General features: G+C 41.7%; 1 protein-coding gene across 2 annotated transcripts in view; it reads left to right on the forward strand.

Annotated features, from left to right (window-relative positions):
- The first annotated feature begins 1,560 nt into the window (after window positions 1–1,560).
- MTMR7 (myotubularin related protein 7) overlaps window positions 1,561–24,475 on the forward strand; it is a 112,330-nt gene continuing 89,415 nt past the window's right edge. For both annotated transcript variants that reach the window (XR_012329037.1, XM_073798743.1), the window contains exon 1: window positions 1,561–1,949. Coding sequence is in view for 1 of the 2 variants with exons in the window: in XM_073798743.1 (XP_073654844.1) it covers window positions 1,926–1,949 (24 nt within the window). In the remaining variant the exon portion in view is untranslated. The remainder of the gene's footprint in view (window positions 1,950–24,475) is intronic.

Genomic DNA, 24,475 nt, shown 5'->3' on the forward strand with positions numbered 1-24,475 from the left:
TTATTTTCCATATAATTAACATGGAAAATGTAGGAAGCAGGTCAATCTCCTTGAGGCTACTTTTGGCATTTCCACATGCTCTGTTGCCATCCTACTGGTCTACTTTTCACTTCCTTGGTGTTATCCATATCACTGTTATGGAACTTGGTATCCTCCTCCTCTGGGTCTCCCTTCCATTTCCCAGCATCTGCCATGGTACCTTGTGCATGACCGTCAGTAAATTAATATCAGTGATTCTTAACTAAATGAATGGCTGGTTTCACTTTCTGCCCTACTTAGGATCAACGTGTATTCTAGCTTCTCTCACTCCACTGCCCACCAGCTCTTGCTGCTTTGTTCAATCTCTTCTGCCCCACTGGGTGGTGGTTCAGAGAAGCTGTGAAACATGGGGGCATGAGGCAGTGCAGAGAAAGTGAGAAAGAGCAGAGTGGCTGTCTGGGGTCAACACAGCTTGTGATCTAATAAGCTGGATAGCGATCGGGGCTGGGGGTCAAGTCAAGGAGGATTCCTCAGAGAACTGTTAGTTCAAACCCAAATGCTTACTTATAGAGAATTTTTTCCCTATTGTTATTTTATTTCTAGCTTATTCTGTGTTAACTTATCCTAATAAGTGGAATGAGGTCAGAGGCTGAATTGGAACCAGAGTGCTCCTGACGCTATTCCTGGTGTTTTTTAGTAACAAGAAATTATACTGTGGGTCAGTTTTGCCATATGCAAACATCAGTTTACTGAACTTGTCCTAATTGCCCCCCAGAGTGGAAGGAGGATGAAATGATAAAAGATATGTGAAGGGGACCTGGAAATTTGAAAAATGCAATACTGTATTGATTAAATAAACATTTATTTGGAAGGTTGCAATGTGCCTACCATGGACTGGACAAAAAGAGATTAAAAAAAAACCAATGTCTACAGCCAAAGAATTTACAATCCAGGTAAAAGAGAGATGAGTAAGAGCTAGGAAAAAATTGGATAGATATTATTCTAAGAACTACGAAGAGTTTTATGAAATAATTAGTTATGGTAAACCTTTACACACAGGTTTGCAAGAAAAAAAGGCGGGGGTGGGTGGCGCGCATTTCTTCCCTTTGGCTTTTCCAAATGGCTTAGTACTAACAGTGGCAACAACTACTCTTAATATCATAAATGGAAGAATGATGCTTTATAATGGATGCTTTGTTATCTATATCTTACAGTTCAGTTAGTTAGAGCTAAGTGAAGATGTCAAATGAGCATCCAGTACTGTGCCAAGGGAAAGTGTCTCTTCCAACGGTAAAGTCACAGGTTGATGTGAGATGCCTGCCTGAACAGCACTTTCTCGGGCGCTAACACTGTTGCTATTTCCACCTTCATCCCAAATGCTCTGCCGCCTATGATGAAATATACAGACAGGGCCCAAGAGGCCACACTGGATCTGGAGTGTTTGTGGCAGCCTTTTTCCCGCCCCACCCTGAAGTCCCACCTATCCTGGGACGCTCTGGAAGGAAGCCCATGGGCGGTGTGGAGCAGCGCTCGGTCCCATCTCTCAAGAGGCCACACCCACCGCAAGGCCCCCATTGTGTCTCGGGGAACAGTAACCCGACAGTCTTACGCTGGCTGCCCTTCTTCAGAGGAAGCGAGCGGCTCTGGCTCCCGCGACCCCAGCCAGGCAGCCAGGCAAGGGGCGGGGCGGGGCGGCGACAGGCGGTGCAGGTGGCAGTGGCGCAGAGACGCGCACTCTAGGACCGCGCGCTCTAGGGCCGCGCGGGCGCCCCGGGCCCCGCACGCCTGCCTCGCGCGGGCGCCGCCGCACCTGAGGGCGGAGCTAAGCCCGAGACCCGCCCGCTCCCGGGCGCGAAGCCCCCTCCCCGCGTCCCTCCCGCCGCGCTGCAGACTCGCGCAGGTACGTGAGGCCTCACCCGCCCGGGACCAGCAGACGCGGGCTCGCCATGGAGCACATCCGCACGCCCAAGGTTGGTGCTACGGGCGCGGGCGGAGGAGGGAGAGCGGGAGCAAGAGGAAGGATGCTGAGCCGGCTGGAGGCCCGGCTTCCCTGTCCGGCGCAGACCGAACTGGCACCGCGAGCGAGCGAGGGAGGAGGCGGCGCCGGAGCCTCTCCCGCTTCGCCGGGAGGCTGGGCTTCCTCTTGCTGCCTCACAGGCCTAGCCTTGGCTGCTGCTGGATCTAACCTCTTGTCCTTGGGGATGCTCAGTGGACAGAGGGCTGGACGGGAGGGAAGCCTAACTGCCAGTAGAGTAATGGGGCTGCTGATAGGCTGATAAACGCTTCCTTCTGGTCTAGCACTAGGTTGCTGCTTTAAAAAATTTTTTTTTTCTGTTGGCTGCTCTGAGCAGTTGAAAGAGAAACAAGCCTTCCTAATAACAGGTGCAAGGAAACGAGTTACGTGCAGGTGCGTTGAATGCACTCGGGAAGCTTGTTGAATCTAAGGGTTCAGACCCGCCCAACTCGCCCTTCTGCTTCTTGGTCTTCAGGCTATCAGCTGCAGTGGACCTTGCACCGAGCAGATGATCAGTGTTCGCTGTAGGCTGAATATTATCAATCCTTCCATCTTCTTGCCTTTTCCAGTGGGTTGCAGCTTACAGATTCGTCCACTGGTCTGTTTTAAACAACACCAGATCTTGCCAACTCAACAAAAGCGACTGGTCCCAGATCATTTCAGTTAAATAACACTGGAAACGTTGACCCCTGTACCAAACTTTACTATTCATGGTTGTACTAGTAATAAAATTTAGGGCGAAAAAAGTGATCGACATTCCTGATAAAAACCCTAAATTAGTGACAAAACCTATTTCAGGAACCTATTGGCTGTCTCTTGTTACTACTACTATAGCGCCTTGCGTTTCCGGGATGATCTCCTGTTCAAAATCTAGGTCCTGACAGTGAAGTCAAAGCTGGGCCTGAGTGGGCGGAACTTAGGAGGCCCCAGGGATCGTATTCATCTCATGGGGCCATTGCTGTGCAGTAAGTCCAGTAAGAAAAATTCATTCCTAAATTCCGGAATGGTTTCTCTTTATAAAGGCAGCTTTACGATTGTCTTATGTCAATGGAAGAATAAAATCTTTCAGTTTGCCACATAATGTGAGTTCCAACAGTAAAGTTAAGTTGTATTGATTTTGCACCATGGAATTAAATTGTTGCTTCACAATCGGGAAATTGTAAACTTAGAGGAGAGTGCCGTAAACCGCAGGATAGGTGGCTCAGAGCTTTCAGGGTTTAAGTGGTGCTAAATAATTTATTCTGGAATGAGGAATTTAGCTCATGAACTCCCTCTGCCCTTGCCAGGGGCATCCTTTCTTTGTCATGATGAAGGGGGCTCTTGATAAAAATGATGTCTGATGTGAATGTCAGTAGTGATAGGGTGACATGACACTGAGTGCTTTTCTTCCTATGGAATATGAATTTTGGGAGTAAAGGCCTTTTCTCATCCTTATTCAAACTCATTCTCTACAAAGCCATGTGTGCAAACCTGAACATCAAGCAATATTCTCACTTGTTCTTAAAACCCGTTTTCATAAACACCCTGTACCATAAATCTTCTGTCAGGAAACAGAAGGAAATGGGGGGAAATGGATAATTGTCTGAAATTTCACTGAGTTGAGAGTCATGAACGTTTGGGATAATGCAGGTGGAAAAAAATTAAAAGCTACAGAGGTCGGGGGGGGGATCCAATCCAGTTATTCATTCATTTCATTCCACAAACATTGGAGAACCTTTCCTGTGAGAAGCTCCTGTGTGAGCTCTGTGAAGCTCCAGACCAGGGAGCTCCTGGCCTGGAACGGAGGCAGTTGTAAATCTGGAGAGAGATGTGTACAAGGGACAGTGGGCAGAGAGGGCAATGGATGGAGGATCAGCTCTACCATAAAGGGTGAGGGAAGGCTTCTTAGAAGAGCTGAGTCTTTTTTTTTTTTTTTTAATTTTTTTTTTGTGGCACGCGGGCCTCTCACTGTTGCGGCCTCTCCCATTACGGAGCACAGGCTCCGGACACACAGGCTCAGCGGCCATGGCTCACGGGCCCAGCCGCTGTGCCGCATGTGGGATCTTCCCGGACCAGGGCACGAACCCGTGTTCCCTGCATCGGCAGGCGGACTCCCAACCTCTGCGCCACCAGGGAAGCCCGAAGAGCTGAGTCTTAACACGCAGGAGCGTTGGAGATGCTGTCAGGCAGTTGTGTAAATATGGTATATTGTAATAAATCATTACTCCCTCAAAGATGCTGAAAGCCTAACAGCGATAAAGATAGAAATGATGACATGACATGATTCCCTGAGGTTAAACAGTATCATTTTATTTTACATTTTTAAAACAATTAAAAAATTTTTATTTTTCACTTCCTGTTTTATTGAGATAGAATCGACATACAGCACTGGATAAGTTTAAGGTGTACAGCATAATGATTTGACTTACATACATCATAGAATGATTGCCACAATAAATTGATGACCATCCATCATCATTTAGATAGAAAATTAAAGAAATAGAAAAAAATTTTTTCTTGTGATGGGAACTCTTAGAATTTATTATCTTAACTTTCATGTATAACATACAGCAGTGTAAATTATATGTATCATGTTATCCATTCCATCTCTAGTACTGATTTATCTTATAACTGGAAGTTTGTACCTTTTGACCACCTTCCTTCAGCCTGCCCCGCTGGTAACCACAGATTGGGTCTCTCTTTCTATGAGTTTGTTTGTTTGTTTTGAGGTGTAATTGCCCTACATCACTGCGTTAGTTCTTGTTACACAACATAGTGATTCGGTATTTTAAACAATTTCATTTTACATTTTTAAGTGCAATACTAATTTTCACAGTATAAATGAAAAGGGACCGTACTACTTACAGAGCTTGTGTTGTAAAATGTATAATTTTTGATGGTCATATTCGTCTTTGTTCTGGGCTTCCATTATATCATGGGGGTGCTGAATAGATAGCTTGTCTTATATTGTACGATTTCACGTCTTAGGTGGCTTGTGAGGGGTATACACTCGAGTTTGAAGTGTATTTACCATGTGGCTGGCAGGGGTTTATTTTAAGAGGAAAGGAAATGCATGTATAATGTACAGTTGTTTTCCTATTACAGTGAAGTCATTCATTTACTCTTTGTAAGCTGTGTGATATCATCACAGCCTCTGTACTCTGCTTCAGTCTCTGGAGTGCAGTGTAAGGAGAGAGATACCCATGTATAATCTGGATGCTTTGCACATCTTTCTTGCTGGTGTGTGTGTGTATGTGTGTGTGTGCGCGCGTGCGTGCGTGTGTGTTTAACAGAAGCCTTTATAACAGAGCGTATACTAAGCAGGGTGTTTCTCTCCCGGAATGGTTCCTGTATAAGAAAAAGAAAATGTTCCAGGGAGGAGCTAGTTTGCAGTTGGGTTTAAGTTAGGACACCAAGCATTACCTGTATTGCATCACAGTGAACTTTTTGTTTCTACTTCTCTGTCTGGTTTTCTCTGCCACTCTGAAGACTTGCTGGTAAGGAAAAACCCTGCAAGAAACTTAGGGATAATTTGGGTTCACGTGTTACTTAGTTATATATAAAGCCTTCAGGGCTTTTAGAAGTAACTTAAAGTGTTTTGTAGGGTTTGGGTTAGTATCGGATAGATGCTAATGTGTCTAGGAACCTGGTGAAGTAATCTCTACTTTTTATGTTTTGGTCTTTCTGGAAGCCATTTTTTTCCCACACATGTAAATTTGAGTTGTAAAATAGAATATGTGATGACCTCCAAAACTCCAAATAGACCTTGAAAATGCCTTTTGTTCCTTTCCACCCCCATCCCTGGTCTGAGCCGTTACTCTCACAGCCTCCTAACTGGTTCCTCTTTGCTTTTCTCCCATCCCTCCTCCACAGAGGGAGCCTGGGTGATGCTTTTATGACACAAATTGGTCATGTTACTTCCCTGCTGAAATTCTTGGGTGGCTTCCCTTTGTACCCAGGATATAGAGTGAGAATCCCCAGAGTGGCCTGCCTGGACAGACCCATGTTTACTTCTCAGCCTCATTCTGTGACAGTCGTCTTCTTACTCACCACCCTCTGATCACAGCTAGCCTTCGTGGGTTTCTCACATGTGACAGGTTCTTTTCTGCCTCAGGACTTCTGCATTGCTGTTCCATCCGGAGGATACTCTTATCCCCCTGCTCTTCACCTGCCTAAATGTCTCATCTTCATAGTTTCAGATTAAATATAATTTCCTCAGGAAGGTATTGCCCAATTCTCCATCTAAATCAGGGCTGCCTGTTATTGATATATTCTGTCATGGAACCCATATTTCACCTTATGCCCCTTGTTACATACATGTTTTATATATATATGCAAGTGATTATTTGTTTCATGTCAAGCTCCCCTTTTAGACCAGGAGCTCTGTGAAGGTGAGGACCACATCTTGTTCATCCCTGTATCCACAGCATCTAACATAGTTTCTGGCACCAAGTAAGCACACAGTAAATAAATTAAGAATTGGATAATAGAAGGAATGAGTGATTCTTAATTTCAGCCCTTCAGTTTTTAATATTTTCTTTAGTAATCCAGGCCTTTTGTGCATTGTACCCATGCTAGGTACCATATTGTCAGTCTTCTAATAGTATTAAGTACTTGTGGATGTCAATATATTTTATAAAATATATAGCATATATATAATGATATGTCTTTTGTCATTATATATTGTTTTAATGAGACAGAATTAAAATAACATAAAATTCACCATTTAGCCATTTTAAAGTGTACATTTCAGTGTTTGTGGCCTCTCCTGTTGCGGAGCGCAGGCTCAGTGGCTATGGCTCACGGGCCCAGCCGCTCCGCGGCACGTGGGATCTTCCCGGACCGGGACACGAACCCGTGTCCTCTGCATCGGCAGGCGGACTCTCAACCACTGTGCCACCAGGGAAGCCCCATTTCAGTGTTTTTTGGTATATTTGTGTGGTGTACCTCTCACCACTGTCTAATTGGGAACATTTTCATCACTCCCAAAGAAACCTAGTACCTATTAGTAGTCAGTCCTCGTTCCCTACTCCAGCCCTTGGCAGCACTAGTCTACTTCCTGTCTCTATTAGATTTGCCTATTCTGGGCAGTTCACATAGATGAGTAATATAATTTGTGGCCATTTGTGACTTGCTTCATTTAGCATAACCCTTCCTGGGTTCATCCAACTTGTAGTAGGTGTTGGGGCTTCATTCCTTTTTTATTGCAGAATAATATTCCTTTTTGTGGATATACCACATTCTGTTTATCCTTTCGTCAGTGGATGGGCATTTGGGTTATTTCCACTTTTTTGTTTATTATGAATAGCACTGCACATGAACACTCATATACTTGTTTTTTGGGAGAACATAACTTTCCAGTTCTCTTGGGTGTATCTCTGGAAGTGGAATTACTGGGTCATATAGTAACTTTAATATTTGAGGAAACTTATGAGTACATCTTACATATTATACAACTAAATCTTTTTTCTTTATATATACATCTAATAATCTAGAATGATTTATGTAGTATTCAGAACCTAGGCACTTTAGGACTAATTGTTTAAATGGGTAAAGAGAGAGGTTTACATCAAAAGGGAGTATAGATTTTTATTGTTAGGTTTACATCAAAAGGGAGTATAGGGTTTCCCTGGTGGTGCAGTGGTTGAGAGTCCGCCTGCTGATGCAGGGGACACAGGTTCGTGCCCCGGTCCAGGAAGATCCCACATGCCCTGGAGTGGCTGGGCCCATGAGCCATGGCCGCTGAGCCTGCGCGTCCGGAGCCTGTGCTCCGCAACGGGAGAGGCCACAACAGGGAGAGGCCCGCGTACCCCCAAAAAAAAAAAAAAAAAAGAAAGGGAGTATAGATTTTTATTGTTATACATTTAAACAGTTTCTTAGAAAAACAACCTAATGAGATGAAGTTATATTTACATCACTCCAAATTCAATTCTAATTTGTGATAATATGCCCTTTTTATATAGTTGAAAATAGCATGCTTTAGCTCTCTTATTGAAATTTTTGCCCACCATTATTTTGTATATATATTTTCTATTCAGATGTCATCTCCCTACTTATTGTTTTAATGGTTGCATATTATTCATTTGAGTAGGGTTTGCTTAAACTGTATCCACTCATAGGGATGTGGGTTTTGTGCCCCTAGGAGAATACCTGGTACAGTTTTCTCAATTAATTATTGCCCAGAGTGGAATGATGAGAGTAGGAACAGTCTTTATAAGGATTCTCATTACGTGATATCTTTCAGTGTTGGAAAGCTTCTTTATGGTCCAGGGTTTAGAAAAACTCTTTATAGTCCCAGCGAGCAGAAATGAAGGGACTGCGGAGGAGAAGGTCTTGGCTCCGTATAGAGAAGTTCTTTACCACAATTATACCTGTTATAGAAGAGAAATTAGTTTATCTCTTGAAGGATTACATGTGTCTTAAGCAGAGTCTGGATGACTCTCGTTAGCAAAGACATGAACGTGTTTCAGGCATCTGAGGGGAGAATAGACTAGAATCCTGTCTGAATTTCCTCTGAGCCCAGTGCCCAGCTGGCCCGAGCTCCCTACTTCTGATTCTGAGAACTTGCTGTGTCCCTTGGCAATCCACGCTGACCATGGACAGCTCTAGCCAGTAGGAAGTTTTCCTTATATTGAGTCAGAATCTGGCTCACTGTAGTTTTTAGTAATTGTGTCTAGCTCTGTCCCCTGGAATGTTCCCCAATACATCAACCCTCCTTCCAGGAAATGGCCCTTCGAGGATTTCCTAGGATGCCACCACCTCCATAATCCTTCCCTCTCACCTAAGTAGTTGGCTTAGCCCTGCTTTTCTGGCAACCAACCAGTGGCTTGGTTTTAAGTCCCTTTATATCCTGGTTACTTTACTCAATGAGTTAAAAAAAGTATATGATTACTTCAGGTTTTGTTGAACTGGGAGAGAGTAAAGTTTGCTAACTATTTTTTAAATTTAAATATCCTCGAGCCACAGCTCAGCGGCCTGTGGAAGAGAGCCCTGAAGTGGTCTCCACACACTGAGCTGTGAAGTCAAGTCTCCCCTGCCTTTTCCTTGCATGATAGTATCTTACACTTAGCTTTGTTGAATGTTATCTCATTGGATTTAGCTTCTCGCTTAATCCCTAACACTGTTTTTGGATCCTGATATACATCTGCTATTCCTCTCAGTCGGGTACCATCCACTATTTAACAGCCTTGCCCTCTATTATTACCTCATCCGTGATCTTATCCAGGGAAGAAGCTAAATTAGGCAGATGTGACTTCTTAGTAGCTTAAGTTCACCCTCTCTCTCAGGTTCTCCATCCTGATAACAGATACACTAGTTGCCCCAGCTTGGTGCCATTTACCGTTTGATAAACTTGGCTTCTATCACCTCTCCAAACAGCTCGTCAAAGAAAAAACTGAGTAGCCTGCGAATGATGGAGTGAATCCTCCTGCTGACTGATAGTTTCCTTTTCTAGGTTCATACAAAATTCCATTAAAGAAGCCGTTTTAGAATCTTGCCTAGATTTAATGTCAAACTCACCAGCTTATAATTCAAAATTCCATACCCCCATTTGAAAATAGTGATGTCATTTGCAAGATCTCTCTGTGATAGAGATCAGTAGAGTCATGAGAAGATTGGCTTTCTCTGTGTCATTCACTGTCATTATACCATCGGCACTAAGTGTTATCTCTTTCATCTTTGTTTTAAAAAGTATACACTTTCAGGTTATAAAAGTATATTTACTTTTAATTCCTTAATAAGAAGAATATGGAAATTAACCACTGTTAATATGTGAGTATATTTCCTTCTGATATTTTTTTTTCTTTGCATGAATACTCACACTTTTTATTTGCTTGTTTAGAAATTTAGGATCACCCAATTCAATTTTGTAGTGTGCTTCTTTTCATTTACCTTATTGTGGTCTTTGAAAACATGCTTTTTAGAAGACTATGTGATTTTTTTATCCTATGGAAATGTCATTATCGCATTAACCATTTCCCCATAAGGCTGTTCCAATAATATAATGAAGAATATCTTATTTATTAATTATTATTTGCATATAGGCTAGAGCCCTAGATGGAATTACTGTGTCATGGAAGATGAACAATTTTATGGTTGATATATGTTGCCTAATGACTTTCCAAAAATATATCAATTTTCAGAAATAGGGCATAGTGTCTTTCTCACTGTACCATTGCTTAATTATTTGAAAAATATTTGTTAAAGGGGGAATAGCACTGTGTTATTTCATGGTACATTTTTTTTTATTTCTAGTGAGGTTGAAGCATTTTCAAAAATATGTTTATTGACTATTTTATTACTTTCCTCAATTATCTATTTATATCTTTCTCCATTTCAATAATTGTTGTTTGTGTGTGTGTGTATAGTATGTATATATATTTGTATATATATTTAACTGCCAGTCTGTTTTCTGGAAGTGACTATACCATTTTAAGATCCCACCAACAATGTGTGAAGGTTCCAGTTTTTTAGTATCCCTGCTAACACTTGTTATTGTCTGTCTCTTTTATTCATCCTAGTGGGTGTGAAGTGGTATTGATCATGGTTTTGGTTTGCATTTCCCTAATGACTGATTATTTTGAGCATCTTTTCATATGCTTAATGACCATTTGTATATTTTCTTTGGAGAGCTCTCTATTCAGATCCTTTGTTCATTTTTTAATTGGATTATTTGTCTTTTTTAATTATCGAGTTGCAAAAGTTCTTCATATATTATGGATATAAGTCCCTAATCAGATATATGACTTACAAACGTCTTCTCCCGTTCTGTCAGGTTTTTTTTCACTGTCTTCATGGTGTCCTTTGAAACACAAAAGTTTTGAATTTTGATGAAGTCCACCTTACCCAATTTTTCTTTTGTCACTTGTGTTTTTGATGTCATATCCACGTATATTTTTTTAAAAGCCCTTTTTTTCTGATTAAAAAGGTAATACATTACAGAAAATTTAGTTCAAAAAAGCAGAAAGAAAATAAAAGCCATGCACAATCTCAATACCCAAGAAGAACTGCTGTTAACTTTGTATATTGTGAGCCCTTTTCTTTGTATAAAAATGGAAAAGTGTTATAAAACAAAATTACATTTGTTTTCCCTCTCTCTTTCTGTCTCTCTGTGCCTGTGTGTGTGTGTAATTTGGGGAGTGATAGTCTGTGTTTTGTATGTCACAGTATACCATAAATATTTTTCTCACCTTATTAAACATTCTTCTGAAAAGTGATTTGTTGTAACTACATGGTCTCACATTGCGTGGATGCATTATAAGTTATTTAGTGTTGGGAGGCAGTTAATTCTCCTGTAAACATTTCTGTTCTTTTGTTCTGAGGTTATCTTTTCAAGGGTGATTTTATAGTAAACAGCCTTGGAAGAGAGAAATAGTTTCTCCCTTGGGCAAAGGGCAGATTTGTTTGCTGTCCGGGTAATAAAGACAACATTTTCCTCGGGGCCAAAGGTTGGTCAGGGTTGCTAGCAGCCCTCTTATAAGATTGGCGTGTATGATGCTCTGAGTGTCCTCATCTGGGACACAGAGCTGCTCGGAGTGCAGCATCCACTGGGCTGCTGTTTCCCCTCAGACTGGGGAGGTGGGGAGGGGTGGGTGTAGGCACCTGCTGCAGACGTGGAGCTCCTGCTTCCTGGTGTGCAGAGAGTAATGAAGTCCTTTGTTTCTGACCCAGGAGTCTTGTGTCTTCCCTCAGCAACCATGAAACTGCGGCAGGCTAACTTGTTAGGTTGCAAGCAGACTAAAATTTCAGGCATTTCACAGCTTTGAACCAAGTTTATTATCACTTACTATTTGATAGTAAATTTGCTTCCATTTCGTCACTAGAACAAATAACTGATAAACATCAGTGAATTTAAATTGTTGGGCAGATCTCTCTGTTGCCTCAGATTAAATTTCTAAAGTGTGATTTTGGGTTCCATTTCTATACATATCTTAAAGATTTTTGATATCTTCTGCTAGATTTTCCTCTAGAGTTGTGTCTGCTTTGCCAGTGTAGCAGAGGAACTTTTTTCCTTTATTCTTATGAGAATGATATGTGAAGTGTGGTTTCTCATTAATTTATATACTATAGCTTTGCTTATTGGTGAGATTGAATATACTTTTGGTGGCTGTTTGTAACAATAGCAATATAATAATAGTACTGGTGAAAGAAAATCCTTCAGTAGCACTTGCTGTGTGCTAGGCACTCATTTCATTAGTCCTTGAAATAACTCTATTAGGTGTAAGTATTATTATTATCCCCATTTTGCAAATGAGGAAACGGAGGTGAAATAACTTAAAAGGGGCAGAGTGAGGATGCAGAACCAGACAGTGTAGCTGCAAAGTTTGTTTTCTCAGCAGCTACGCTATCTTGTGTTTGGATGTTGAGAGTGGGAGAGAGTGTGGTCTGGGTTCTCACTCCGGTCTGGCTTTACACTCCCAGGGCGAGGCCTTCTGCAGCCCCGCTCACATTCTTGCCTTGAGGCTGCCTCTGGATTATTAAACATGCCCCTTGTTTTTTCTTATTATTGCAGTTTGGTTTTATCGCAAGAACCAAGGTCAGCATTTTGCTTTGATTTAAGACAGATTATTGCCCAATTGTTAAAGTCTCTTCCGTTGCCCAATATTTGACAATATTGGGGAGGTAGTCTGTGTAATCAAATACACTATCTCACTTCAAAAGCAAGGCTGATAAGTTCGTTACAGTGAAACACGCCACTAGCGTGTAACAGCGGCAGTTACCTTTTCTTTAGTTTTCCAACTTGTGGTTAAGCAGGAGTTTTTTAAGCATTCCTCAAAACCACCTGCATTTCTTGAAATCCTCACTTCTAGTAGGTTTAGCAAAAGTTTAGTTGAAGTCTGGTTGTTCGGGTGCGAGTTGGGTGTGGGTACAGAACACATGGTGTGTCATAGACCTTAAGAATCCCTATTCATTCTATACTGTGTAAATGCAGGTAGCTGCCAGGTAGCTTTCTAATTAGGGGATATACACTGTGTGTGTGTGTGTGTGTGTGTGTGTGTGAGATGGAGAAAATTCTATGAAGAAAAATAGCAAAATTCAAGAAGAGGGATGTTGGTGGGAGTGAGTTAGGGTGGTTATTGATATATGCTGATAATACAGCCTTCCTGATAAAATGACACTTGAGCAGAGACCTAGAAGTGAGGGAGCAAGGCATCCGCTCACCTAAGGACAGCAGAGGGTCTGGAAGTAGGAATGTGCTTGGAGTCTTCAAGGAGGAACAGGAAGACAGGGTGGGTGAGGGGCAGGGATGGGGCAGTCGTGGGCAATGAGCTTTGAGGGGGACCAGGGACAGAGAACGTGCGGACTTTCACCTGGCTGTGAGGAGATCCCCAGGAGGAATCCAAGCTCGGAGTTAACATTTAGCAGGCTCTTGGGCAAAAATAAACTGGGTGGAGGTAGGAGGGTAGGCAAAGCTGGAAAGAGGGGGTGGTGGGTAGCAGTGGAAGTGGAAATAAACAATATATTTACAAGTAGAGTGCTAAGGATTTACTGACAGAGTAGAGATGAGAGGAGAGAAAAAGAGGAGTTAAGAACAGCACCAAGGTTGTTTGCCCCCCGCCCTGGAAGGGTGGATTGCTGAGACAGGAACAGCTACAGGAGGGGAAGATGGGAAGCGAGGTGAGAGGGAACCCGGGCCTCAGTTTTGGACACAACTGAGTTTGAGATGCCTGTTAAGACATAGAAGCGATTTCCTTAATAGGATCAGGGAACCCCCTTAAGGAACTACAGAATGGCAATACAAGAGTGGCATACTTTTTTAATAGGACTGTTTCTTTTTTATCACTTTATAAAGGTCTCAAATCCTTTTGAAAATAGTCTGATGTAAATAAATTCAGTCAATAAATACATATTCTGGAAAATTTTCTCATAAGCCATATGCTTGTAGTTAGGTCAGAGTTCCCTATGGATCTCGTTTTTAAGCAATAATTAACCCTGAATTATTTTCAGTTGAATATTGAATTTTCTATCTTGTACATAAATAATATATTTACTCCCAATAGTTTAATTTTTGTTCTTTTCCACCTTCGCCTATCATGTATCAAGATGGACAGTAAACAAATACATTTCTCAGCATGAGAGGAATATAATATTTAAAGGTATGCTAGATTGTTCCTTTGTAATATGAAAAATGCTGCTTTGCTTTGTCTTGTTTCATCTGTTTTCACAAAGCAAACTAATACACTTATAACTCAACAATAACAAAAAAATCAAGGAGCTCAATTAAAAAGTGGGCAAAGGACTTGAGTAGACATTTCTCTAAAGAAGATATACAAATGAAAGCATATGAAAAGATGTCCAACATCACTAGCTATTAGGGAAATGCAATTCAAAACCACTCCGGACTACCACTTCATACCCATTAGGATGGCTCTTGTTAAATAAATAAATAAATAAAAATAACAAGTGTTGGCAAGGATGTAGAGAAATTGGAACTCTCGGACGTGGCTGGTGGGAATGTTAAATGGTGCAGCTGCTATGGAGAACAGTTTGGCAGTCCCTCAACAACTTAAACATAGAATTACTGTATGATCTCGCAATTCTGCTCCTAGATACATGCCCAAAAGTATTAAAAATGGGGACACAAACAGATACTTGTATTCCTGTGTTCATAACTGCATTACTCACAATAGACAAAGAATGGAAACAATCCAAGTGTCCAGCAATAGAAGAATGGATAAACAAAATGTGGTATATACATATAATGGAATATTATGTAGCCGTTAAAAGGAACAAAGTTGTGATATATACCACAGCATGCGTGAACCCTTGAGACATTTTGCTGAGTGAAATAAGTCAGACAAAAAGCTTCAAATATTGGGTGATTCCACTTCTATGAGATGTCTAGAATGGGCAGCTTCTTAGAGACAGAGGTAGAATAAAGGTTAACGGGCTAGGGTAAGGGAAAATGAAAGTTATTACTTAATAGACGTAAAGTTTCCATTTCAAGTGACGAAAAAGTTTGGGGATAACGGTGGTGGTTACACAGCACTTTGAATATACTTAAAATGGTAAATTTTATGTTACGTGTATTTTGCCACAATAAAAAAAAAAAAAACAAGCAAAACCATTCCCTAACACATAACCAGTGCTGAATAAATAGTGAGTGAATTTGTTGAATGAATGAATGAATTCCACCTATGCTTAATTTGACAAATGAACATCAGCTTTTAGCGTGGTAGTGTGTGGGGGGGTGACAGTGTGACTCTGAAGTCAAGTGACCACAGTTTAAATTCTTACTCTGCTACTTCCTATGACTTTTTTAACTTTTGGCATAATTTTTTAAAATGAGAAGTAATTCACATAACCATAAAAGTCACACTTTTAAAGCGTACAGTTCAGTGGTTTTTGTTATATTCACAGTGTTGTGTAACCATCATTACTGTCTATCTAATTTCAGAACATTTTCATCACCCCCAAGAGAAACTTCATACCCATTATGAATACCCAGCTTCATACCCATCAATTCCAGTTTCTGTCTCCCCACACTCCTGCAAACACTAATGTACTTTTTCTTTCTACAGATTTGCCTATTCTGGACATTGTATATAAATGGAATGTTATAGTATATAGTCCATTATGACTGGCTTCTTTCACTTAGCATAACATTTTCAAGATTCATCCATATTGTAGCCTGTATCAGTATGTCATTCCTTTTTATTGCTGAATAATATTCCATTGTGTATATTCACCCACATTTATTTATCCATTCATCAGTTGATAAATATTTGGGTTGTTTCCACTTTTTGTTTATTATGAATAATGCTGCTATGAACACTTATATACAGGTTGTGTTTTTTTTTTTTTTTGCGGTATGCGGGCCTCTCACTGTTGTGGCCTCTCCCATTGCGGAGCACAGGCTCTGGACGCGCAGGGTCAGCGGCCATGGCTCACGGGCCTAGCTGCTCCGCGGCATGTGGGATCTTCCCGGACCGGGGCACGAACCTGTGCCCCCTGCATCGGCAGGCGGACTCTCAACCACTGTGCCACCAGGGAAGCCCTATATACAAGTTTTTTGTGTATGTTTTCAGTTCTCTTTGGTATATACCTAGGACTAGAATTATTGGGTCACATGGTAACTGTATGTTTAATCTTTTGAGACTGTTTTCCAGAGAGGCTGCACCATTTTATAGTTCCAGCAGCGTTGTGTGAGGGTTCCAGTTTCTTTGCATCCTCACCAGCACTTGTTATTGTCTGTCTTTTTGGTTATAGCTATCCTAGTGGGTGTGAAATGGTCTCATATTGTTGTTTGATTTGCATTTCCTTGATGGCTAATGATGTTGAACATCTTTTTATGTGCTTATTGGCTATTTGTGTATCTTCCTTGGAGCAATATCTATGCAAATTCTTTCCTTTTTTTAAATACTTTTTTTTTGGGGGGTGCAGTTTTAGGTTCACAGCAATATTGAGCAGAAAGCACAGAGATTTTTCGTATACCCCTCCCCCCCACATGCATAGCCTCCCCCGTAATCAGTATCCCTCACCAGAATGGTTCATTTGTTATAATTGATAAACCTACATTGACACGTCATTATCATCCAAAGCCCATAGGTTATTAGGGTTCAGTCTTGGTGTTGTACATTCTATGGGTTTGCACAGATTTATAATGACATGTATCCCTCAATGTAGTATCATCCAGAGTAGCTTCACTGCCCTAAAAATCCTCTGTGTCCCACGTATCCGTTCCTCCCTTCCCAACCCTTGGCAACCTCTGTTATTTTTGTGTCTCCATAATTTTATCTCTTTCAGAATGTCATATGGTTGAAATCATACATATGTAGCCTTTTGAGATTGGCTTCTTTCACTTATAATATGCATTTAAGTTTCCTCCGTATCTTTTCATGGCTTGATAGCTCATTTCTCTTTAGTGCTGAATAATATGCCATTGTGTGGATGTATCAGAGTTTATTCACTCACTTACTGAAGGACATCTTAGTTGCTTCCACGTTTTGGCAATTAGGAATAAAGCTGTTATAGACACTTGTGTACAGGTTTTCAGCTCCTTTGAATAAATCCCAAAGAAAGTAATTGCTGGATTACATACTAAGAGTGTATTTAGTTTTGCAAGAAGCTGCCAAACTGACTTCCAAAGTGACTGTACCATTTTGTATTCCCACCAGCAACGAATGAGAGTTCCAGTTGCTTCACATCCTTGTCAGCATTTGGTGTTGTCAGTGTTTGGATTTTGGCTGTCCTTGTCAGTGTGTAGTGGTAACTCGTTGTTTTAATTTGCATTTCCCTGACGACACATGATGCACAGCATATGCTTATTTTGCCATCTGTATGTTTTTGGTGAGGTGTCTCTGTTAAGATCTTTGGCTCATTTTTTAATCGAGTTGTTTTTATCAGAAATGTCTTTTGCAAATGTTTTCTCCCAATCCATGGCTTGTCTTTTCATTTTTTTGACTGTGTTTTGCAAAGCAGAAGTTTTTAATTTTAATTAAGTCTAGCTAATCAGTTCTTTCTTTTGTAGATCACGCCTTTGCTGTTGTATTTAAAAAGTCATCGCCAAACCCATGATCATCAAGATTTTCTTCTGTGTTATATTATAGGTCTTTGTTCATTTTTAATTGTGCCATCTATAAGGGACCTCCTTCGTGGTCCAGTGGTTAAGACTCCGCACTTCCACTGCAGGGGGCATGGGTTCGATCCCTGGCTGGGGAGCTAAGATCCTGCATGCCTGGTGCTGTGTGGCCAAAAAGAAAGCTTACGTGCCATCTATATTTTTATTGTTGAGTTGTAAGTCTTTGTATATTCTGAATACCAGATCTTTCTCAGATATATGACTTGCAGATATTTGCTTCCATTCTGTGGGTCTTTTTTTCATTTTCTTGTTCTTAGAAGCACAAAAGTTTTTAACTGTGATGAAGTCCAATTTATCTATTTTTTCTTTGGTTGCTTGTACATTAGGTGCTATATCTAAGAAACCATCACCTAATCCAAGATCACAAAGATTTTCACTGTGTAGGTCTTTGATCCATTTTGAGTTAATTTTTGTGTATGGTGTGAGATAGCGGTCTACATTCATTCTTTTGCATGTGGGATTCCAGTTGTCCCAGCATCCTTTATTGAAGGACTTATACCCTTTAATTATCTCCACAACCTTGTGGAAAATTAATTCACTATAGTTGCGTGGACCATAGATGCCTGGGTTTTTTACTGGCCTCTCAGTTCTATTCCTTTGATCTCCGTATTTATCCTTAATTAGTACCACACAATCTTGATTACTGTAGCTACGTATATGGCCTTGATTGAGTCACTTGAGGTCTCCCAAAGCCTTGATTTTCTCATCTGTAACTCATTAGGAGACTAAATGAGAGAATACATTTAAAACACTTAATAATGTGGCATTTAGTAAACTTTAGCTGTTTTTCTTAATTTTATTACCATCATCATTGCCAGAGGAGGTGGTCACCGGTTTGTATGCTGGAAGAACTTCTATGAAATCTGAGAATAAAAATTTTTTTCTTTATCCAAACATTTCATTTGATTTACTCATCCATTTCCTCACTTTACAGTGGGGTTGACTAGTTTTTCCCCTGAGGGCACTCTACAAAGAGTCCCTTCCTGTCACCCAACTCTAGTTCACACCCATACTCGAGAGCATAGTTTTCTTTTATAAAAATGTTAATTTCATCAACCGCGTGAATTTTAGGTAAGGTGTCAAGTTTTGCTCAGGAAGCCTCTGTCATGGCCTCCGTTCCCTGGAGAAGAAGCCTCAGTGACATCATCCAGGATTCCAGAGGGAGAATCTTTTTGGAGTGGATGTGTGGGGAAGAAACTGAGAAAACGGTCTGATTTTTTTTTTTTTCTTTTAGTGGATGAAAGTAACATGGTAACATTGGTGTCTGCATTAAGCTTTCAAAAGGGATACCATTAAGACATTTCCTACCTTGAAATATCTGAATGCTTGTGAGGAACGATCAAGACATGAACGTGTAACCTCCTGCATATGTCCACTCTGGGCATTTATTTATTTATTCGTGAATTTCAACATTTCTCACTTGAACTCACATTATTGACTGATGTGGTTTAGTTATCACTTCTGTCATATCTCCACAGGCACACAGTGTCTGGAATGCTTGTTTTCACAGAACAGATGTGCACGTATTTTCTTATCCTTATTTAAAGTTTATTTTTATTGGTTTTTCCATTCCGAATGGGACAAGCTGTGAAATATGCATGAAATTAAACCTCTTGACCACACACCCAGGGTTCCGCGACTCTGTCCCGTGTGATGGTTCCGTTTGTATTCTTCTGTTACACTCAGAGGGAGGCCGAGAAGCTCATTTTGTACCATATTTCTTAGGCCAGGAACAGTGTAAACTATTTTCTGGTGCCCTTTCCCCTGGTGGACAGCTAGTGGACAGCTAGTTGAAGCCTTTGGGAGTTAAAGTACTTCCCAGGACATAGGCCCAACCCTTCCTCCCTCAGCCATTTAAAATAGTTTAAAAATAACCCCACTTAACGTTTTGTGGCAGGCTGTGACAACTTTATAAAAATTGTGTGTTTACTTTTCTCCTTTTTTTTGTGTATTAAAACACTGTTTATCACAGATTCCCGGAGAAAGAAATTTACTGCCAAGCTCTGAAAGAAAGTTTCATTCCTCGGGGCATGTAGCAAAGCACAGATTATTTCGAATGGTCAAGGTGGAGTTGACTTCCACATGGAAGTGAGCTGCTCAGCCTGCATGAGTAGTGGTGGTGTGCCAAAGGGGTTCTGCCTTCTTGAGCTAAGCGGATCGATTCAAAGACCCTATTCATGCAGGTATTCTTTCACTTGGACCTTCAACAGCTCTTCCTTGAGTGCTTTCTGTAGGCCAGGTGCTGTTTTAGGCCTTGGAGATCCATCCAGTGGTGAACAAGACAGGCTCTCTAGTGGAACCTCTAATGGAACTTACGTTGTAGGGAAGAATCAAGCAAACAAAAAATATTCCAATATTGCAATATAGATACAATCACTGTAAGTCAAGACCTTGGAAAATTGTCCACTTCTAGAAGGTTTATCTGCCAAATCCTGCTACCTTTCTTCCCCTGTACACCTTCCAGTGTGGGCTTCTCAGCCCACTCAGAGTGAAAGGCAGTGAGTGTCCTAGCATCCTCTTGGAAGGCCTGACAGATGGCCCCAGCTGCCTGTGGCAACTCGTCCCCACTCTACACCAACTCTGGTCCAGACGTCCCACCTCCTTGTAGCCCCTTGAATTATTCAAAGATCTTCCTGTGCGAGGTCTTGCAATGGTTCCTTTGGGCTGGAATGCTGTTTTCCCAGATTGCCTTGTGGCCGGCTCTCTCACTTCCTTTGGTCTCTACTGAAATGTCCAATCATTTTATAGGAGAGGAAGTCCCTGGACATGCTGATGCCCCTCCCCACGCAACTGCTTATCTTGCTTCCGTTTCCTCCCTAGCACCTTCTGGCATGCACGTATGTTTGTTTGTTGGCTTTGCTTGTTTATTTGTCATTGCCTGTTCCCTTGCCCCCCCCAAACAATGCCAGCTCCCCGTGCCAGTGACGTCGTCTTGTCCCCTGCTGTAGCCGCAGCATCCAGAGCGCTCTGTGCCTGGCACAGAGGAAAGGTGCACAGTGAAGATTCCTTGAAGGAATGAATCAAGGAAATGGTTTAATGTGACTGGGTCCAAGCTTCACTATCTTTCAACAGCCTTCTTTCTTTTTTTTTGTGAAAAAATTTTTAATTGAGGAGTAAGAGACATATAGCAGTATTATTAGTTTCAGGTATACAACATAGCGATTCAGTATTTGTATACATTGTAAAATGATCACAATAAGTCTAGTTAACATCTGTCTTATTTTTTAACACAATTAAGCCAGTGTTCCCTGGTACTCTAGTGGTTCGGGTTCGGTGCTCTCACATGTATGCTAATATTTTATTAGTTCAAAAGTACTTTACAAGAAAATATAAATATGGCTTCCAAAAAAAAATGTTATACCTGGATTTAGTACCAAGTTCACAGATTTTCATTTTGCAAGGACTGTCAGGCTCTAAAAAGTGAAGCAACATTGTAACCAAAACTTTAACCCCAAGGATTCTCGCAAAACATTACAAATGACAGCACGAAAAAAAATCTTGCATGGTAACTCCAAATTTAGTTCTACAGTGTACCCAGAAACTGGCAAGACATGGTGTCTTGCACAGTCTCAACTTTTCAAATAAAGAATGTTACAAAGAGCTATATAGGGCTTCCCTGGTGGCGCAGTGGTTGAGAGTCCGCCTGCCGATGCAGGGGACACGGGTTCGTGCCCCGGTCCAGGAAGATCCCACATGCTGCGGAGCGGCTGGGCCCGTGAGCCATGGCCGCTGAGCCTGCGCGTCCGGAGCCTGTGCTCCACAACGGGAGAGGCCACAACAGTGAGAGGCCCGCGTACCGGAAAAAAAAAAAAAAAAAAAAGACCTATATAATCACAGCAATCACATGAAGAGTTTATGACCTAAAGTTCTTGAAACTTGTCAGCTTCTATACCACCTGGGTAACGTCTTCCCAGTGTGAAGACGAGTTTTATTTTGTCTTTTTAAAAATCTCTAATCTAGTTTAATGGTGCAGCTTTTGTTTTTACCTGCTGGCTTGTGTTCACAGCAGCTTTTGAAGACTGCTTGTTCAACCACAGCTGCATCCTGTACCCCAGCTATGGAGAAGAAGGTAAAACCTCTTAGTCCCACGGCGCTTAGTTTTAGTTTTCACCTTTGCAGATGAAGTTTGGTGTTTTGTTTTGTTTTGTTGTTTGTCTTTATTCCTTGTTTCTTGTCCTTGCAACATCTTCCATCACTGAATATTACTTACCTTGTCTGAAAATTCAAATTCAAAAATAGAGCATTCCTGGTTAATCATACCTGAATCTACCTATAAGCCCTCACATACTTCGTTTTTACCATAGTGCTGTTAACTTTCAGTCACTGGACGAATATTTTAGCACATGCGTGTGCTAAGCATTAGGGCACAGAGATGAAAAACACATAGTGCCCGTCCTCAAGGAGCCTCTCGTCGAGGGGTTGCCATGTTGCTCTGATATCATCGTAATGGTCCATCATTTCAGGATGCCATAAGCCAAGGACTGCATCTCCTTTTTCCTTCTTCCCACAGTTCCAATGTAAGTGTGGGCCTGCATTGTTCATGGTGTTGCAGGGAATATTGGAAATAAAAGAACCTTCCTTGAGAATATGCATTCTGGGAAACAATTAGAACGGTTCAGTAAAAATAGCATGTTATGGGGCTTCCCTGGTGGCGCAGTGGTTGGGAGTCCGCCTGCCAGTGCAGGGGACACGGGTTCGTGCCCTGGTCCAGGAAGATCCCACATGCTGCAGAGCGGCTGGGCCCGTGAGCCACGGCCGCTGAGCCTGCGCGTCCGGAGCCTGTGCTCCGCAACGGGAGAGGCCACAACAGCGAGAGGCCCGCGTACCGAAAAAAAAAAAAAAAAAAGCATGTAATAAGGCAGTGCAGAATAAATGGGAAATAAATAGTAATGACCAGAAGTGCCACAGCAATTCCCAGTCCACAGAGAGGATGATCTCTGTGGACTGGGATGGTCAAAGGGAGGCAGTATTGAGGAGGCGGGTCTTGGGTATTAGGCTGGAGGGGATATGCTGTGCTGGGTGAGTGGTGTCCTCACGCTCCTGGGGACCTCAGAGCTCTTTGTGACAGGACAGTTGTGCAGTCTTTCTAATTGGGCCTCAGAAGAGGCTTCCGCATCTTTGTGTCTGCACGGCATTCTGCTGTAAACTCATTTCCCAGAATGGGAATGATGGGCTCCCAAGGGGTGTCCTGTAAGATGAGAAAGGGGAAAATGTGGTGCCGATTATAGAGTTTGTCCTTGGGGGCTCGGAGCCCAGGGTGAGGCATGGGAATGTGTAAATGGGCTGGAAACTGGCCTTGCCCGCGTGGACAGGCTGTACCCCTTTGCCCTCTGGCACCGATACTTGCCAGGACACGGTGGGAGGGGCAGGGGGGTATACCACTCGGTTCTCTCTGTGCCCAGGCTGTCTCCTCTCTTTGGACCAGCAATGAGTTCCATTTGGCACAATTTGCCCTTGGAAAACTGGTTTCCCATAGTTTCCATAGAGCTATGTAAGTAGACGGTTTAATCCTTTGCTCGCGGTGGCTTTGTCAAAAATATGTCAACTTCAGAAGCGTTTTAGAATTTTAGAAATATTTTTAGAGGAAAATCATAAGATAAGCCTTTGCCTTCTGTATTGCCTCCTAGCTAGGTCTTATTCTCCCAATATTATTCTAGTTTTCAAAATACTGTTGTTTTGAAGCCAGGTATCTTTAATAGGTTGTTCCATAGGTTTATTCTTTGAGTCACAATGGGCCCAGCATCTGTTCTTTATTTATTTTCCTCTTAATCTCTTTCTTCCTCTTTTTCTCTTATTTATGCTTGTTGAAAATGGTATTTTTGGTTGAGGTTATTTTGAGGTGGTGTTGAAATAAATCCTGAGACTGTCCTCTTGTTCAACAGCGCATGTTCTTTTAAGCCTACACATCCAGGGTCATCCTACCAAAATAAATTATATGGGCCCTGTGCAGATCTCTCAAGTGCCTGACTTTATTTATGAGCTTGGCTGCTGGCATAACGTTTATAGTTTCCCCTGAGCAAAAATGGGCTCCCTTTTCTTTTCTCTGTCTTTTCCAAGAATTGCTAGCAATCTCATTTCTTAAGTAGCTATATAGGTCTGTGTCACTTACTATTTTAACTTTATTGTCCCCCTCAGGGAATTTTTAAAATTTAGTTGAATGTCAGTCAAATCAACTGTTTTATTTATTTATTTGTTTATTTATTTATCTTTGGCTGCATTGGGTCTTTGTTGCTGTGCACGGGCTTTCTCTAGTTGTGGCGAGCGGGGGCTGCTCTTCATTGCGGTGCGTGGGCTCTAGGCACGTGGGCTTCGGTAGTTGTGGCACATGGGCTCAGTAGTTGTGGCTTGCAGGCTGTAGAGCGCAGGCTCAGTAGTTGTGGTGCACGGGCTTAGTTGTTTCACAGCATGTGCGATCTTCCCGGACCAGGGCTCAAACCCATGTCCCCCTGCACTGGCAGGCGGATTCTTAACCACTGCGCCACCAGGGAAGTCCCAAATCAACTGTTTGAACAATTGTATAGGCAGATGGAACTCAACATTGTGCCCATTTATAGGCATTCAGGGCTATCTGAAATCATCAAGAGATTTCCTTTACCTTGGCTTAAGCTGGATAAAAATATCCTTTTTTTATTTTTTTAAATCAAAAAAATTTTTTAATTTTGGCCGTGTCGCGTGGCTTGTGGGATCTTAGTTCCCCAACCAGGGATCAAACCTGGCCATGGCAGTGAAAGCGCCAAGTCCTAACCACTGGACCACCAGGGGATTCCCAAAAACATCCTTTTCTATATAGGAAAGTTGACTGACTTTTTTCTTCTTTTAAAAGCAAATTTCCCACAACTTATATTTTTCAGAGTATAACCTTATTTATTGGAATTATTTGGAGATTTGTAGATCTGTAGAAATAAGTGTGTCAAGTACCTATT

Source organism: Tursiops truncatus, chromosome 21 (assembly GCF_011762595.2).
Source record: "Tursiops truncatus isolate mTurTru1 chromosome 21, mTurTru1.mat.Y, whole genome shotgun sequence".
NCBI classification, from domain to species: Eukaryota; Metazoa; Chordata; class Mammalia; order Artiodactyla; family Delphinidae; genus Tursiops; species Tursiops truncatus.